The sequence below is a fragment of the Diadema setosum genome, chromosome 5 (assembly GCF_964275005.1).
Source record: "Diadema setosum chromosome 5, eeDiaSeto1, whole genome shotgun sequence".
Classification (NCBI taxonomy): domain Eukaryota; kingdom Metazoa; phylum Echinodermata; class Echinoidea; order Diadematoida; family Diadematidae; genus Diadema; species Diadema setosum.
The window spans coordinates 40,852,313-40,871,559 of NC_092689.1; the positions used below are offsets into that span (position 1 = coordinate 40,852,313).

Sequence of the window (19,247 nt, forward strand, 5' to 3'; positions counted from 1 at the left end):
ATAGTTTCTGTCATTTCTCCTTGCCTTTCTAATCTTGTCACAAATGTCAGTCTGTGAAGTGTCAGTCACGGCAAATGTTTCTATGAACATCTATCTTTGTAGTTGTGCTTCCAACTTCATACACACACACACACACACACACACACACACTTTTTTTGTTGTATATTCTTTGTTTGAATTTCATTCAATATCAGGTCCGTGTTAACAATGAAATCAATGTAAACAATTCTAATATAATAAGAAATATAGTACAAACAATTCTGAAAATTTTGGTCTGTTTGGTTAGTTTTCAGAGAATTTGCATGCAATATGATCTGCACAAATTTAGCACCAGTTTACCATGTATGGTTGGACCTACTACTAATCGACCGCCTAATGTTTATTTGCTTGATAAGAATATTTAACACTGAAATTCACGTAAAAAAACTTGACCTACGTGATTGAGAAAATCCAGCTCTATCAAATGCCGTTTTTCCCTTTTCGATTCGAAGTTTCAGTGCAAAAATATCGCCGACGAACTTGCGTGGCCTCGTTTCAGCTCCCCGCGGTAAATCGCGTTATTAGGATCGACCGCTGTTTTTGCATTGACAATGCACGCAAACCGAGTTGTATTGAACACCGTGTTGTACGAAGCTTTTTAGAAGCCTTTTAGAAACTTCCATAGACATTACATTGTGCTGTCATTACGATTCGGTGAAAATATTCATTCGAAATTTTGTCCTTGATTAAAACCATTAATGAACAGTGAATTATCGCGTTTTCCCACACCATCCTCATCTACATTCAAAGCCAATCCATTTTTATGTGCTTTGCGCGCAGAGAAGTGCGTACTAAGTGTTCAGTGCGCGAATTATACACGGTCGGTTTCAATAAGGGTGGTCAATATGTAGTAGGGCTACCATATGTAGTACTGTATGTGTATCAAATTACTCAGGAAACAGGCAGACTGTGAGAAAAATGGAGTACAATCAAACACATGAACATTTGTGACTAGACAAGAAAAGTAAAAAGGTGGTGAGAATGGACTGAAAACTATTGCAAGAAAATTAACTTGTTGAAAAAAGGAGAAAATTAATATACCATAAAGGTAAATTTCCTTCATGATGGTGGTGGGATGTAAATCGCATGTTAATAAGGCTGTATTCAGCCACTTGGGCTGTGTTAATGTTAGTGTAGTGTGGATACATTACAACGCAACGAACAAGTTACAACCACACGTGCACACATGTGTGGTTGGATGGTAAGACACGTGTGTGACTGTATGATACACTGTCTTTTTATTTTATGAAATTTTAACACATGAGAAAAAACAAATAGGCTCTATAGATCAGAAACTTTCATAGTACTGTTAATAACTGAAGTAAGCTGGAAAGGTAAAGACTGGTGTCCAATGAACAGGGTCAGGGATGAAGCAGGAACTTTATTTACCAGTCAAAAAATTTGCTGCAAACTTACCGCCCAGCAGTTGATGGAGAGTGCAGATTCACTCTTTCAACACAAAAGACTCCTTTGGCTTTGATACAATGTAGTAAGACAGTTCTGCATTTCCTCTTTTTGCAACCCTTCATCGTTACATCTTTGGTTTATTCTGGTGTTGTACTGCTCATGACTCTTGTCCTCATCGTTGATACATGTGGATGTGCTTCTTCAGAGAGGAGGGTAGGCACCGCGACCGATTCTTTCGTTGTTCAGGCGACGGATCGACTAGCCCTAGAATTTCGAGCTAAATGCTGCTAAAAACAAGATAGTGGAATGGACGATCACTTCACCATTTTATTGCCATAGTTTGTGGTTTGTATACCTGGTGTGCTGTAAACTAAAGGGGATCTAACAACTGCTGGAAAAGTATTATGATCAAACGTAAATGAAGACTCCCAGTAGCCTACTACGACAAGAGCAAGAGGTTGCGAAAGTAGAAGCCAACCTGCAAGTAGAACGCGACGCTACGCTACGTTACGCGGCACTTGTCCGGCTGAGAGTATGCACTAACAGTTTGTTACGTGGAATTGACGGCATTGACGATGGACAATATTTTTCAGCATCTCACCTGCGAACACTGTATACTGTCATATTTCTGATGTCCCTAGAAACGTCTGACAGACTTCTTCAATCACGGGTAGATGGGCACAATGTTGCAAGTCAGAATCTATTTACTCTACTACGACCATCACACTCGTCCTGTGTGCACTAACGATCTATTGTACACATTACTTGTGTACACACCAAGGCCATAGACAGGCTAGGCAACAACGCAAACCGATTCGTTGGTGATGGTCTGCATGCGGTATGCCCCCGCTGAGTTCAGGGTAGTAGAATCTACTCGGATGTACTGGTTCAACACACGCACACACATTCGTACGCACCATACCTCGGGCATACATCGGACGACGTGCACTGCGTAGTGGGTCAATGCAGTGCGGTCATACTCTCACTTCAATGCACTACGCACCGTGTTGCTACGGGTAACAGACATCAATGGGATGTTACGAGGACTCGATGAAAGAACGTGTCGTCCTCGCGGCAGAGACTTACTTCGGAACAAACTAATTTCTGACAAAAGCACCGACCTCAACAGGTGTTTTAACAATTTAAAAAAAAAATCAAACAATTAACTGACAACACTGATATAAAACTGTCCGAAGCATCTTGACTGTATATACTTCACACTGCCATTTTCAGCAGGAAAATGCAGGTGAAATTCTGATTTTGATGTCTACATAGGCAAAGTGCAAATAGGTCACCTCGTACGGTGGACGTTGATAGGATTAGGATACCGATTCGGATGAATGAAGGCATGAGATTTCCTTTTCATCGACGAGAGATGCGTCCAAGTGGACCGTAAAGTGCATGACATAATGTTTTGAATAGTAGCCAAAGTTTGCCAACAACATAACGCTCTTACAGTGAAGATCCGATTGCGCGACCAAAAAGCTTAGGTCTTCTTAGATTACAGACAGCTACCCGTAGGGCCTCCAGAGACTCACCAAGGAGGTTCAAGAGATGAAATTCCAACTGGCTGTAGTTATTCAAACAGTTTTCATTTTTCTATAGATGCATAAAATAATTCGACAGGTGCATTAATTTTGTGCCTTTGATAACCGGGGTTCGTTAAGGCCGTCTCACTAGACGTTTTCACATCAGCCCGATGTTTCGAAATACACGCGCTATTTTCTGACTTGGGAAATTAACCCGATCACGAAATAGCGCGCTATTTGATAATGTGAATACAAATTAGCGCGCTAATTGATCGAGAAAATGTCTCGAGTCCCACTCGGGAAATTTCCGCCTGAAATAGCAAGATAATTAATGCGAACTAGCGCGCTATTTAAATGTTCGGGCTGATGTGAAAACGCCTAATAGGCGTTTTCACAACAGCCCGATGTTTCGAAATAGCGCGCTATTTTCTGACTTTGGAAATAGCGCGCTATTTGATATTGTGAATACAAATTAGCGCGCTATTTGATTGAGAAAATGTCTCGAATCCCACTCGGGAAATTTCCGAAATAGCAAGATAATTACTGCGAACTAGTGCGCTATTTTAGGGCTGATGTGAATAGGAAATGAAATTGCGCGCTAATTTGCGATCGCGAAGAACACGCTCGAGCTTGGATTTTTATCGGGCTAATGTGAAAACGCCTTCTGAGCAATTTCATAGAAGATTTTTTTTTTAACTCCTAATATAATGTCGGCTATATTTTGTTGTAATGAAATGAAATTTCACTTCATGATAAAGAATATGAAATAGAAGTCAATTCCGTCCAAAAATATGTGCAAAAGTGTAAATCTGAGCTGTATGTTGTGAGAGTATTTGTAATTTTACCCTCGTCCTGAAAAGCTGGTTTTATCACTTTTCCGATTAATTTCATCAAATGAAACTAAAATGGTATTATCTACAAGTAGAGATCTTTATGAATTGATATGTCAGATAAGTGCACTGACATGTTTTTGTACAGTCGAGTAATTTTTATTTACCCCAAACATATATATTATTTACAATCATAGGATTCTGTCAATGCAGAAAATATCAGAAGTTGACATATCACTGCAGTTTACAGAAACTCTGATAATCAGTTACAAAGTTATATATTTACAAAGTTCTGAAAATTACTAGAAATACTAGGAGTAGGCCCTATTCATCCGCAACAGGGGTGGGTTGGCATACTGTTGTTGGTACAATACTTGGTAGGGGAAAAGGTCAGACACAAGGTGGCGCTGTTCATATTTTGCAATAATTTTTACGAAGCTCTGCTTGCGCATCGTATTTGGTGACAAGCCCGAGTTTGGTTTTTAAATCTCAATGTGCCCCGAAATCACGCGTTATATAAATTTTACAACGAAAATAAACGGAAAAATGAATGTGGCTTGAAGGTCGGTTTGTTTTCGTTTTCTCTTTCAGTGGAGAGTTTGACTGCAGACAAATTCCATAGCGTATAGGCAAAACAAGAATATTGTTATATTTTGATAAAATCGACGTACAGTGATAAAACTACGGAACTTTTTCATTATTTATAGAAACTGTGACATTAGTTGCAACAACGATGTTAATTCAACAAGGAGATGTTATTACTCCACATATCTACCATTGATCTGCAGACAAATCTAACTTATTTGATACGAGATAGATTATTAAAATTTAATCCTATCGCAGCAATGATGACTTTAGAAAGGGACTGAAGAGGCTGATATATCGAGCAGACGACAAAGGAAGGCGTTTGTTTAACTTCATTGCAAGGGATATCGTAATTGTTGTTACAATGATGAATTTCCAATTGTGGTTTTGACCAATACCATACTCTCATTGTGAAACTCATGAATTCCATAACTTTCTCATTCGTCTGAGTTGATTAATCTTCTCGACTGGTCCCTACGGTGGATTTTTCTCAATTAGACCTCTTGGTCTCACTCCTCCCTTCACACATTCACGCAAACATACACGCAAACACACGTTTTTCAATGATACAGCTGTGATAGTTATTTCATTTCCATTTAAATAAAATGAGTACAGTAATCTAAACTGTACTTTCTGTACAAAATAAAGTGTTCACACAATTTACACACACACACACACACACACACACACATGCACCTGCAAGCTGACATGCAAGACAAAATGAAATGCACTACAAAAACACCACTGGTGTCATGCCATATATTCTCAACATTTATTACAAAACAAGAATCTCAATCATTTCAATCACATCAGTGCACTAGAGTTGCAACAATACACATAATTTTTCCCGAACACCATATGAAACTAGTGATGCTTACTCTCAAATATTGCCATACAGAAAACGATACATTCTGCAAGCAAGTACCAAAGCCTCGTTTTCCCTTCTAGTATATGCTACAGGCATTGGATCTTTGATTTAAAACTGTTCACATCTTTGGGGTAACCAGTACGCCAAGGTCCTCAAGAAAAAAAGGGAAAAAGTATTACTCTTTTTGTCTTCTCAGTATTGTGCAAGCCTGGGGCAGGCAATGGATGAGAAAGTGAGTTTTTTTTTTTTCTGACTTGTTAGACCAGCTCGCGAAATAAGGTATTGCTTATGTATGAGAAATTTTACTATTATTTTTCACTTTGCATATGAATGAACTGTATACTGGAGTTTACAACATATTGCATATCATAACATGATGTGAACCAAGATTTATTTATTTATTTTTTTTTTTTGGGGGGGGGGGGAAAGCCTCTTATATGAAAAAGCAGAACATTCCAAGTCACCAATAAAACAAAATTATATAGATTCTTTAGAGACATTGTATTAAGTTTCAGGATTTTTATGATGCTTTTTCCCCAGAGAAGCTGATAGCATATTCATTTGACACAAAAATAGAAGATAATTGCTGCACATTTTGTAGTCAGGGAAAAAAAAAAATACTGTAGGGATTTCACTGCACTATATTTGTTAAATCACCAACCACCATACCAGCCAGAAGCCCTTAAGAATTAATCTGCAAAACATGGGTTCATTTCACATAAATGTGCATAGAAAAGTTCAGATGTCCTTTGAGATACATTAGTGCATTTTGCTAATTCATTAGTCTATACACAGTTTGTTGTACGGTTGCAAAATGTGATCACATATTCCATGTAAGCAATTAGACTGCTTTAAAGCCTTGTATTCAAGAACACTAAATATTCAATGCATCTACTAAACATTAATCTAAAAGAAACCAAGATGCACAAAATCAGGATAATCTTTCTCAGATCAGTGGGGATGGATTTAACTGAATTAAACTCAACTACATGTAGTGATAATTACATAGATATAAAGTATTAGTACAGCTTGAATAGTTTCTGTTAAATAATAATAATTAAAAAAATGCTACACTACTATGACTGATCAACCAAATGAAAATAATCAGAAAAAAAAAAGATACAGGGCATCATACTGGACTCAATCCACAGATTACTACGCATTTTTTTTTCTTCATTTGCCAACATCATCGACCACACACGCTACAAGTGAGTACATAACTGTAAAACCAGAAATTTTTGCATGCATGAAACTTTCACGAATATCCCAAGCCAAGATCTACGAAACTAAAATGCATGCAAAAAAATCTTGATAACACTACAATTGTATATGCATTAAATGCCAATGGTAATTCGTGAACATTTCATGTAGTGAAAAAGCAGTTGGCTTCAATTTTGAGAAAATTTCATGCAGCGAATATTTCTGGTTTTCCAGTATTCAAAAAGCATGTTCCCCCCAGAAGTTTGTACATTTAAACTGTCTTCAAAAATTAAAAAAACAGAAAAAAAAAATATCAAACAAACAGCACAGTAAACAAACTGATGCAACTGTTTCAAGTAAATTATACAGATGATGTATAATGTGGTATGTGCTCTCATGCATACACATTGACAACGCTGACATTGGAAAAGCACAAACTGTACAAGCACAAAATAGATTTTTTCACACAATCACAATTTTAGATAGTTAAAATAAGGGAATCAAACCGTGACACAAACAATTTACGTGATAGAAAATACATCTTAGTCTCCATGTTTTATCTGTAATCGATATGAATTATACACTACAAAATTGTAATATGCAAATTCATTTGCCTTTGAATGTCTTGCATTCAGTGGCCAAACACAACTTGCTATAATTTTTAATTGTCATGCATGTTCTGCAACATGTTAATACCAATGATTCACAGCATGTAGCATTTCAGTATGCATGTCCTCAAAGTAACTTTTGTGACAATTGTGCGATAGATTTGATACAGCCAAAAATGTATGTTTTACTAATAGGTTTGCTGCATCTTTTATCAATTATATTGCGGGTCAGTAAAGAATTTTGCATCCCCTCGGTACAGACCATGGTTGCGTAGGACTTTGGACTTTTGGGCATGATCCCGAAGCAAGTCTTTAAGAAGCTGGTCCTTCTCTTCCTGGTCCATCTTTGCAATCATTTCATCGTGCCAATTCCGCTCGGACAACAGACGCTGAATATTCCTGGAAAATGGGATGCCAGCCACATGGGTTGGTTTGGATGGGAGGGATAGGGTTTAGGGGAATAGGGTCGTAACAGCAGGGAAAGGGAAAAGTAACAAGGTAGGGTAAAGGCATATGGGTACAATGGAAGAGTAAATGCCCAAAGCCACTTCATCCTATCAACTTGTATTAAGTGTATTATGTTATAGTTCTTGGACACATAGTAAAAACTTATTGTCATGCTTTAGTAGGGCAGTAAAACGGATGCATACAATGCATCCATTTTGCTGCCCTACTAAAAACATTAGCACAAACAGAAGTCTGGACAAAAGAGTAAAACAGAAACTTTACATAATATCACATCACTAATGTACTCTCTGTGAATGCCATGGAATGATCCTTCAGAAATAAGATTTGATGTTGAATCCTTGCCTTACAAGTAATAGACACAGCAGATAAAGATAACAAAACAGCACAAATAGTAGCAGAACACTGTTTATTTCATGACACTTAGAATTGCAAAAGACAATGAGTTAAGAGTTAGTGTCTACAATTGCACATGGTCAGACAGACTAACATTATGGCACTGAGTTGAAAGTTAAGACATGAAAGACATGGAATATAACCTTCCCAATACAGTAATAACAATACCACTATAGTCTCTTTGGCTTAAAAATAACTATGTTCATTATATCATTGAACATTTTGTTGTTTGCTTTAGGATGAAGAAGTGATGCCATAACTTGAAGCCTTCTATGCACACTAATAAGATATCTTGGTGAAATGTACACAATGGTCCTTTGATGTACTGATGGACCAGTGTATTCTTTAATATTTCACCAAATATCCACAGTCTATCCAACTAGCTGACAAAGAAGTTGCTTTTGACACATTTTGTGCTCTGTGGCATAATTTAGTAACAGCTGGTCAATATTTTGCCCAGCACAGATATCCATATTTCCAGATGGATCAGGTACTGCATAAGCTAGTCCTGGAACTGGACGGTCAGTGTTCTGTGTCCTTGCTGATAATGGAAGGTTTTATCGGATGGTTCACTGGATATGATGGAAAAGGTGACAACAAACATGAGAAAGGAAAGAAAGGAAGAGAAATGAGTGAGAATTAATGAGGTTAGGAACAAGATGAAGAAGAAAGGAAATGAGTGGGAGAGAGGTGGGGGAGATAAAGTGCATTTGAATAATGTGAAATTTCCAGTTGGCATTAAACTACACAGATAGAGAGATAGAAAGAAAACTGGAAAAATATAAACCACTTGTGTGGCATATTTAGGAATAGGAGGAACACATGACAGATGTAGATGAAAGAATAATAGCATAAAAGAGCAAAGTAGAAAATGACACACGGCCATTCAAAGTGTGAAAGGCTGACAAAGTGGCCTGTATGAGACAACATCAGAGAGAAACCTATTTCAGTGCTACTGGTATTTCTAGTTTTATGATTATCTATTGTGTCTTGCAAGGATGTTGACAAATGGCTGAATATGAGAATGACCAAGAAGTACATTTTGTGCTCTTCTGCAAGTACATTAATGTTTATAGTAAAGCATAGTATTAAATCAATAACTTTTTATTTGTCTTGGGGAAGGGCAAGATAGTAAATATACAGAGATGCTGCACATGAAATATAAAACTCAACTGAATGGAACACTTCAAGCATGGAAGAATTTAAAATGTATATATATATATATATATATATATATATATTTCTACCTTTTTCATTAGAATTCTTTTTTTTTTTTAATTTCAATTTGAAGCATGACTTAAGACCACAAGAAACCATCAAAAGTTAAAGACTATCAGACGAACAATTAGAAAATGAGGTTTCGTGAAAGTTTTGGAACTTTTAGCGCCTTGCATCATCTTCCTACAAATACACACTTGTAACTTATTTAGTGACATTACACATGTGTACACTTTTGCTATATTGGCCTGCTGTATACTTTGTATGTGTATGTGAGATTATTGACATTTGAGAGTTATGATAAATGTTGTTCTCAGGGACAAACTATCCTTTACTCTTTATGGATGTTGATTATAAATGTGTACTTCTGACTTACCTTTCTCTTTCTGAGTAGGAATGCTGAATTCCTTCTCTGTCTCGCTGCTTCACCTGTTCAGCCAGTTGTCTTCTTCTCTCATGCATGGCTTGTTCACTCTGCAGCTTAGCTCTTGCTGCATCATGTGCATTTGCTTCATCTTCTTGTCGCTGAGATAGACACAGAGATGCGATTGACGATCAGTCAGTATGGTAAGGATTGCTATCATGTGTGTATGGTCAAAACTACATTGCACAAAGATTTTGAAAATATTGAACACAGTGCTTACATTTAATCAATTATGTGTGCTAATTTTATGCAGACACATAACAAGAACACGCAAATTGAAACAACAGAATTACTTTTCAAATTACATTGCTTTTACAGTACATAGGCATGACAGAAAATACTGAACTGTCAAGAAATCACAATGCTGAAGGAAGTAAATCACATGATTTTGTGTTTCACCTTCATATTTGACTGAGATCAGCTCATGCAGTCAATGTTTGACAAACTGAACTGCTGTCACATTTGTGAAAGTTATTCATGTTAGCTTGTTCCCTTTAATCAGCCATTTCCTCTCCTGTCTATATGGGATACAGGAATATATCAGGTTTCATTTAGAATTACAAAGTCTTTAAAGCTAGGATGATAGAAACTCTCTACAACAGGCAGTATACTGTGATAGTCATGTCACACATACATGTATTTTGTACTCTTGTTGTTGTTACAGGTACTTTTTTATGACAGAGCCAGAGCGTCACTGACACAAACACTGATGACTGACTGACAAAGATTATCACTAGATCTGGGCCCTAACATGGGATTGAATAACCAACAGTTAGAGAGCTAGACCGTCCAGAAAGGGTCTAACCTAAGGTTAGTAAGATAGTGCCTGGAATAACTGGATCTAGATTCTAGATTGTTATGTTCTACTAGATACTAAATCGAATCTAACGACAACGTGTTACTGTTAGATGGATAGGCGACCCGCCTATCCATCACAAGATTAAGCTTCCGTTTCCAGAAAATCCCACACTTTGAGTTACGTTACCCCTTAGAAAGTTTTAAGTTAAACTCTAACGTTATTTAGATAGATCTATGTAGAATTCTAGATTCATTCCTTAAAAATAGAAGAAAGATGAGAACCTAACATTCCAATACCAGAAAGGCCAGCCTTCATTCTGGGATTTCTGGACATTAAATTTAGAAATCTAGACTCTAATGTTAATTGTTTTGAACTTACCTGCTCTGCCGCTGATTTGTTCATGACAGCGTATTTTCTATCGATGACACGCTGCTTTCTTAGTGCCTCCCAATGATACTGTTGCTCACTCATCCTGACGGCTCAGAGAAGGTTTCTTTGTGGGGAAGCTTTGCAGTATATTTCTTGCTCTCTTGAAAATTTGGCTGCCAATTGCAATTGTTTGTGGTATGCAACCATCCCCTCGTACTGAGTCGTAGGCTGCACAACTATGGCGTGGGTTGTAGACAACATGCAACAACAAGCGATACGTTGTGTACGTGTGTTGAGCTGTGCATGCTGCGCTGCAGCTGATTCCAGCAGCCGCATAGCGCTTCGGTTACTATGACAACGAGTGCAGCGCCATCTTTCGACTGCCTACTAGTAGAACCTCTCTCTCTCTCTCTGAAACCAAAACTACATGATTGTATACAGTTTAAAATATTTTGCCTTGAGAGTTTCTTGTTCAAAGTATGGGCAGAGGTGACTCCACAAGAACTATTTACTTTCGGTGCAGCCCCGAAGAGAACAGTTCTTTAGGAGGCACCGATGAGACAAGTAGGGGTTTCTATATACATGTAACTACAAAAAAAAGAAGAAAAAAGAAACAAGTATATTTGAAGAGTTTGTTTGCAAAAACCGATAAGTCCATTTTCGAAGATTTTGAAGTACGATCTCTGTCATAAAGTACAAAATAATACCTTTTAAATGATGCATTGGTCACTACATATAAAGGTACGTTTCTGAAGTTATGGTCAAAAGAAGCAAAAATTTTCTTATTATTCTCTGTATTTTTCTTAAATATCTCCATTTGGCAAATATGGACTTATCGTTGTTTGCAAGCAAACTTCATTTATTTTATATTTTGAATAAAGATTTTAAACAAAAGAAGGGGAAATGGGGGAAATGTGCTCTGTGATATTTGTTTAAAAATGTTACATTTTATAAGATGGCTAAGTAATTTCCAGCTTGCTGATTGGTCAAAGTGTACCACGTGATCATTCGCGAAAAGTGTCTATCCCTGCACGCCCGTGGGATTTTCGCGCACCCAAATTGTCTAATCCACGGTTGAAATTGTCGCGGTGTTCAAATTTTCGCGCATTTCGCGCAACCAGAAACTAGCGCGACCCGGCCAAGCGCGAAAAATTAGTCACGCGAAAATATCCACTTTTACAGTATTCAACACAAGCTGGGATGGGGTAATCTCGGGGAAAGCCTAACGTTACTCTGGGCCATTTTCCAACGGTGAGTACAATTTCAAAATCTTTGATATTGGATTTATTTCATTATTTCTTTCTCATACAAGGTATATTCACCTCGCGTTTGAAATTACTTAGCCATCTTATAAAAGGAATAACGCATTTTCCCGTCGTTGTTCAGCGATATGCAGTGCAACCGAGTGACGGTTCGAAGCAGTGCGCAATGTCAAAATTGCTTTGTGGCGTCACAATTGTTAGAAATTGTTACGTCACAGAGAGGCGGTATGGCGCAGTGCGCGATGTCAGAATTGCTTTGTTATGTCACAATTGTTTTGTCGACAATTGTTATGTTTTATAGAGTGATGGTACATAGCTGCGCACAATTTCAGAATCGCTTTGTGACGTCATTTTGCAAATACTAGTACACTGTAATAATAATAATAATAATAGTGAGATTCTTATAAAGCGCACATTTCTACCTAAAAAAGATACTCATGGCGCTACAGAACAGAGTACATATTGTGTCACGTTACAACAGTATCACAGAAACTAAGACAATAAACCAACAAACAATAGGCCTATAAACGTACACATACTATACATACAGGTATACAATATTGTTAATTTAAATTGAAAATATATGTAGTATGTTATTTGCAAAATGTCGGCATAGGAGTAACGTCATTTTGCAAATAGTACTTCCTGGAGTGTCAAACATGTCAACACTCTGACATAGTTGAAATACCTGTAATACACGTGAAGTTCTTTCAACCAATCATTACACGATAAATTTTTGATCCCAAATATTATATTGCATGTAATGCATGTCATGTAGGCCTACTAGTAATGCAAAGGGGGTATCTCACTGAGCAGCGAATTCTAGGGAATTTCAGCGTTCGTTAACAGTTGCAATTAAATTCATAAGCAATTGCAATCAAATTTCCAAACAGTTTTCATTGTCGTAAACAGTTTTCTTGTCTCAATTTTGAACATGTTTGATTTGTTTACGAATTTGATTGCAACTGTTAACAAACCCTGGCGAAACCTAAAATTCTCTAGAATTCGCTACGCTCGCAAACATTCGCCGCTAAGAACGGAGCGACTTTTAGGTTTCTTCCAAGGATTGATTTGATTTGATTTGCTTTGATTTATTTCTGCATTCAATCAGATACAATTTGAATACAAATTTCAAAAATACAAAGACAAAGAATAGCAAGTGCAGTGAAATAAATCGATAACAGTACACAAATAGATACACATAGGTGATTGCATTGAGCAATGTACATACACAAAAAACATAAATAAAATATACAGTATTTTTCAGTAAATGACAGAGATCAATGGCACCAGAATATCTCAGTAAGTTCTTGGTCAGGTACGCTCCCTCTCGTAATTTAAGATCAACTCAGAAAAATCTTCTCCAATGTCCTATTATCACAACAAAGTTTTATGGTGAGCGATCTTTTGCCCATGCTGCTCCCACACTGTGGAACGCTGTTCCGTGTTATATAAAAGAAGCTCCCACAGTGTTAAAGTTTAAAACTGCTCTCAAGACATTTCTGTTCAAAAAGTATTATGAATGAGTTTGGTTCTGCATTTATGGTACACATATTGTACACTGCATTTCTTCTTTCTACTTCATCCCTCTCCTTAAAGCGCATAGAGACACCACGGTAGTGATATGCGCTATATAAGCACTGTGTTATATATCATTGAATGCAGGAGACCACCATCGTAAGCGACTAAGCTTGAAATGGATGGGGGCCTCATAAGAGGCCCCCATCCAATCATCGATCCATTGGTTGCAATCCATTGATTGCGATCAAGTTCGTTAACAGATGCAATCAAACTCACAGTTTTCATTGTCGCAAACAGACAGTTTTCCATGTCACAAAATTTTGTCGCAAAGAAATTTTGAACATGTTCATGTATAGCCGGTATATAGCACTGTCAATCATCTGTCAACACAATGTAAGTTTGACAGTTGTTGTATTGATAAACAATGGAGGAAATTTTACCCACAGGAACAAAAAAAAAAAAGAAGAAGAAGAATGCCACTTGATATAAAGTTAGATGCCGTATATATAACGAGGATAAATTCCAATACATTATCTTTTTTTTTCCTTTTTTTTTTTGGAGGGGTCGATGATTTAGGAACTACAACCCCTCCCCCTCATTGTACCCTACGTGGGAGTTATTGAAAATATATACCAGATATTTGTTTCTTTATTATTGAAAACGTGTGAAAATTTAAATTTCAAAGCTCTCTGTATAACAGACCCAATTCAAGTTGAAGTTCAGTTTATTTATTACATGTCCAACAGAATGTGAAAATATTGAAACGTTTGAATACACACAATCACACACACACACACACACACACACACACACACACACACACACACACACACACACACACACACACACACACTCGCACACACACATCACGATAAAAAAAGTGAATTGAGATACAATATATTGTATGTCGTAAATTCCATGACAAATACCGAAACAAAGTTGTTGGAAATGGAGGGGACTGCTAAAAAGCACGGCTTATAAAAATCAACTAAACATGTAATTGCACAACTAACAAAACTAGGCATATGCAGGAAAAAAGAAAGAAAAGGGAGAAAAAGTCGCACACACAAACCCACTCACACGTGCCCCCCCCCCCCCACACACACACACAGAACAAACAAAAAACAAACAAACAAACAAACGAATAAACAGGAAAGAGTACTCTTGTAAAATAAGAAAAGGAGAATAAGTATAAGATATGGAAGGAATGACATGAGGAGACTAACGTGGACAGGGAAAAAGAAGAAGGGAGTTGTCCGTTGTCCAGTTGTCCAGTGGTCCAGTAACTGTGTGCATTTTCTTCATTTCTGTTATTTCTGTGTTTTATTTTTGTTGTTGTTGTTAAAATTGTTGTTGTCGTTGTTGTGTGACCGCGTGTATATCTTCTTTTTTGGTCACTTTTTTTTTTAATACACGGCGATAAGTGTCTGTGCCATGATATTGTTTTGTTTGTTATGTTATGATATATTTGATATGATATAATCATGCATACTAAAATAATACATGTAGTAAGTATTGTTTATACATGTATGCTTGTATTATCAGCATCATATATCAATGATTACATGTACAATCGGTATATAGGTGAATTTATTTTATCGGTATATTGGTGTTGTTGTTGTTGTTTGATACAATCTTGGCTTTTTAGTGGAACACTTTTTCCGTCGTTATAATGATTACAATTGTTTTTTACCATGACAAAGAGTATATTGTCTCTTTTTGTGCATATGCTTTTAATTGTGTTTGATTAAATGGGATGGCTATTGTAGTAACTGATCAGTGGGAATCAGTGGGAATGCTGGGGGATGATTATTCCAATTTTTGTGGGATTCATTTAAGAGTACATTATATATCTATTGTTGTGTGAAAATTATTTGCCTTAGAATGGTCTCATATTCAAGTAATGTGCAGTTTAATGTTTCCAGGTTAGCAGGCCTGTACACTGACGGGGCGATCGTTAACGGGAAACTGCACATTACTTGAATATGAGACCATTCTGAAGCAAATAATTTTCACACAACAATAGATATATAATGTACTCTTAAATGAATCGCACAAGGATTGGAACAATCATCCCTCAGCATTCCCACTGATCAGTTACTAGCCATCCCCTTTAACTGTCCTTATCAGATGAATGAAAGTGAAATTGACAACTTGTACCGCTTTGAATCATGTTTTTATTTCTTTGATGGAAATAAATAAACTATTGAATTGAAATTGAATTGAGAGGACTCCGTGGGTCAACACCAAGACACGTGAGGCACGAGATGCATGGACTCATCAAGGTATTGGAATGGGAGGTATAGGGAGGAGATTGTATTTAAAGACTCCGACAACAATATTAGGGCTTACGAAACAGTGACTTCTTCTGCTGTAGAAGAATTTCTTTAAAAATTCTTTTATTCTAGCCAGAAAAGTATTAGAACGTAAAGCTTCTTTTATACTGCTAGAAAGAGAGTTCCAAAATCTAGGGCCGGAAAAGAGAATACAGATTTGGCAAAAATAGTCCTCATCAAAGGCAAGTGAAATGCATTAGTTTGCCGGGTAAGATGATGAGTGGACAGTTTCATTTTTTAATTCAGGTAAACGTGGCCATTCTGTTAGTTTGATTTACCCTAATCACAGCCATCTGGAATAAGGTGTTGAACTGTAGTTCAAATTCAGAGGGACTATACTGTCTACTCGTCACCTGAATATAGAATTCAAAAAGTGAAATTTTGAATGGCAAAACCGCAGTATGCCTCTAAATCCCACAAAGCACGAACAGCTCTGTGTTTTGATGAGTAACTTTTTGTTATTTATCTTTACCATCTATTTTTTTTCCTCTATATAAATTTTGACTTGAGTGTGTGTCTCTTATAATGGAAGGTACACTATGTTTTTTAGATAAAAACGCAAAAAAAATGAATATTAGGAGTTTAAAAAAAATCATTTCCCACTTTTTTTCATAGTGTTCAATAACTATGACAGATTACAATGACATCAATGTGAATACTTAGCTGAATAGTGTACAATTTTGATAGAAGTAATTAAAAAGATTGAAAGCATAATTCAGTTTCATTAAATTCAAGATTTATGTTTAAATTAGGGTTTAGATTTTGCTCTGTTTTCAATCTTAACCCTCTACTGTACAAAACTTTAACTTTGCACAGGGGTCGATTATTGGTGTGTATATGGGAGTGTGCGGTTAACACCCAGACAATGGTCCTGAACAATGGCCAGGGTTTTAATGCTCTATTTCACATTCATGAGAAATTCCTCTATCACAGCTAGTCTTTATTCGTCCTGAAATGTATAGTGTGTGCAAGCACAGGAAAACATGTGCTTACTTTTTTCATGTGCATGCATTATCCTTTACCATGAATTCAGACTAGTGCCCAGGGCAGTTCATCATGAGTTATCAATAGTGCCTTGGAGCAAGAGACCAGAAGCCTATAAAGGTGGTATTCGTGCATGGTGTTCATGTCTATTGTTCAGGGTCATTGTAAGCACACACACACACACACACACACACACACACACACACACACACACACACACACATACACACACACACACACACACACACACACACACACACACACACACACCCACACATCATTGGTTCTGTTGATCAACGTCATTGTCTATCAACAGAAATAGGACAGAAATATTTTTCTTTAGGACTAAGCTTTACATGGCCATTTTAGTCTTACAGACATTATTTACCATTTGCAGATGAAACAAAAGCCCAGCTTTAAGTTCTTCAAAATAGTTCTAAAATGTGAGTTAGGAATAAAAACAATCAACGTAGTGAAGGGTTTGGTAATTATGTAAATTTTGACGCACATGTCACTCACAAACACCGAATACAGGACCTGCCAGGCTAAACTATATAAGGGGGAAAAAAAGACTAGAGGCCGGTATACTGTGGATATCTTTTATGTAGAGGGCTTATTAGTTTAGGGACTCATACTATGATTATCACATTGCATATAAATGAATTGTAATACTTTAATCGCATTTGATTGTTTTGATCACTTATTGGCCCAATATAAAGTTGCTTGTTAAAAGTTAGACCTATTAGTAACAAGGAGTCGATAAATGGTTCTATAGGGTAGACGGCCCATTTCTTTTTGCTCTTTCCATGCACCATAGACAATGGAAATTAAAGACACTTTACTCATATATAACATGAGGAAATGATAGACGTATGATTATCATGTGCACGAGATATTTTACTCCATAGAGTATAGGCCAATCATAGCGGCTATTACATACACAGAATTAACGGGGCCCTGAAATCCAAATGCACGTTGATTTGTGTTGATTTGTGATACCCTCAACATCACTTTTGCCGTGAAACGAATATCTAGAAACATTTCACATATTTTTAACGATTTTTAACAATCCCTCGCCATATCTTTTGTTAGTCACATTAATATGACAGAAACATGCAAGTTATGCTGAGTCGAGAGGAAGGTGCATTCCAATGTCTTTTGTTAAACATTTCAGTACTTAGTAGCAATGATTGACAGATGAGGTCATCTCAAGAATATTAATATTGATTGTTTTTTTTTTTCGTGGGCGTTCCCAAAGAAAAATAAAAGAAAAAATCGTTAAAACTATATGGAATGTTTCTAGATTGTTTCTAGATTGTTTTACCACAAAAGTGATGTTGAGGGTATCATTAAAATCAACACTAATCAACATGCATTTGGATTTCAGGGCCCCTTTAAAGATTAGCAGTTTCGGATCAGTAGCAATGAAGAGAGTTGACTTTAATCTTTTGTTATTAAAGGACTGCCAACTCTTCGAATAAGAGAATTTTTCATGGATCTGATTTCCATGTTAAAAAATAGGACATAGGCCATACCACTCAGGTCTACACGGATTGAAATTCAGCGCCATGTTTTTGTTCTGTTTTGTTGTGTGTTTCTTTTTGTTTGTTTGTTTGTTTGGTTGGTTGTTTGGTTGTTGTTGTTTTTTTAATCACCATGCTCTTGAAATCGCTCTCTTTTCTTATCCCAACTCGGACGTTCTCGAAGTTGGTAAATTCCTGTTCGCTTGGAAAATATGAAAGTTATTTGGTCATATTAACACTTTGGGCCGGAGCGAGCAATGGCATATTTAGGGCCTAAATTTGGTTCTTATACTCAGTATAGCTATGTATTCATGTCAAGGAGGCTCTACATTTATCATAAAACGTCACAAGGACGTAATGGGGAAAAAAAAAGATGATCATACACTTATAAGCTACCTGCTATTATGAAAACTACACAGGGACCTACTGAAACTGTTTTTAGCTATCTTATATATGAATAAATATATAGGACTAGTAATGTTATGGCATAAATTTACTCTATTATGTAAAAAAAAATCGTATCTGAAAGAGCAAGGACATCACAGACACGAAAAAGAAATCAAAATAAATCATTATGTACCGGGTCTAACATGAATAAATACATTTTTGGACCTACATGTACTGATATGAATTGTGATATTTCTGCAAGGAAGGAAACGGTGTCATGTTCAAGCACGTTTGCCCTTTGTTTGCACCTTTCCGTAGGATATTACGTCACGCCACCAATTTCTGCTTTATTTTTTTCGGATCGTTTTCTCGCCCTGAAACTCATTTTATTGTACGCGTACGGTGCGCGCGTGCTGTTCTTACGGGTTTCCCACTTGCATATCAGGGCACGCACTACTGGTACGGTGCGCAGTAAGACTACAGTTTTCGATCAGACG

At 36.8% G+C, this 19,247-nt stretch overlaps 1 protein-coding gene across 1 annotated transcript; it reads right to left on the minus strand.

The window, feature by feature from the left end:
• Positions 1-5,140: 5,140 nt before the first annotated feature.
• LOC140228711 (uncharacterized) lies at positions 5,141-11,013 on the minus strand. The gene is made up of 3 exons (XM_072308990.1): positions 10,747-11,013; positions 9,522-9,670; positions 5,141-7,465 (listed from the first exon to the last, which is right to left on the minus strand). Exons 1-3 carry the CDS (start codon positions 10,837-10,839, stop codon positions 7,279-7,281), a joined length of 429 nt encoding a protein of 142 aa, XP_072165091.1. The 5' UTR covers positions 10,840-11,013; the 3' UTR covers positions 5,141-7,278.
• Positions 11,014-19,247: the final 8,234 nt, after the last annotated feature.

Excerpts from the sequence above, each read along its gene's own strand:
- LOC140228711 (XM_072308990.1), bottom strand. The coding sequence starts at position 10,839 with ATGAGTGAGCAACAGTATCATTGGGAGGCACTAAGAAAGCAGCGTGTC. Across the intron at positions 9,671-10,746 it reads ACAAATCAGCGGCAGAGCAG|CGACAAGAAGATGAAGCAAA; the intron begins GTAAGTTCAAAA and ends TGTCTATCTCAG. Across the intron at positions 7,466-9,521 it reads TCCTACTCAGAAAGAGAAAG|GAATATTCAGCGTCTGTTGT; the intron begins GTAAGTCAGAAG and ends CCCATTTTCCAG.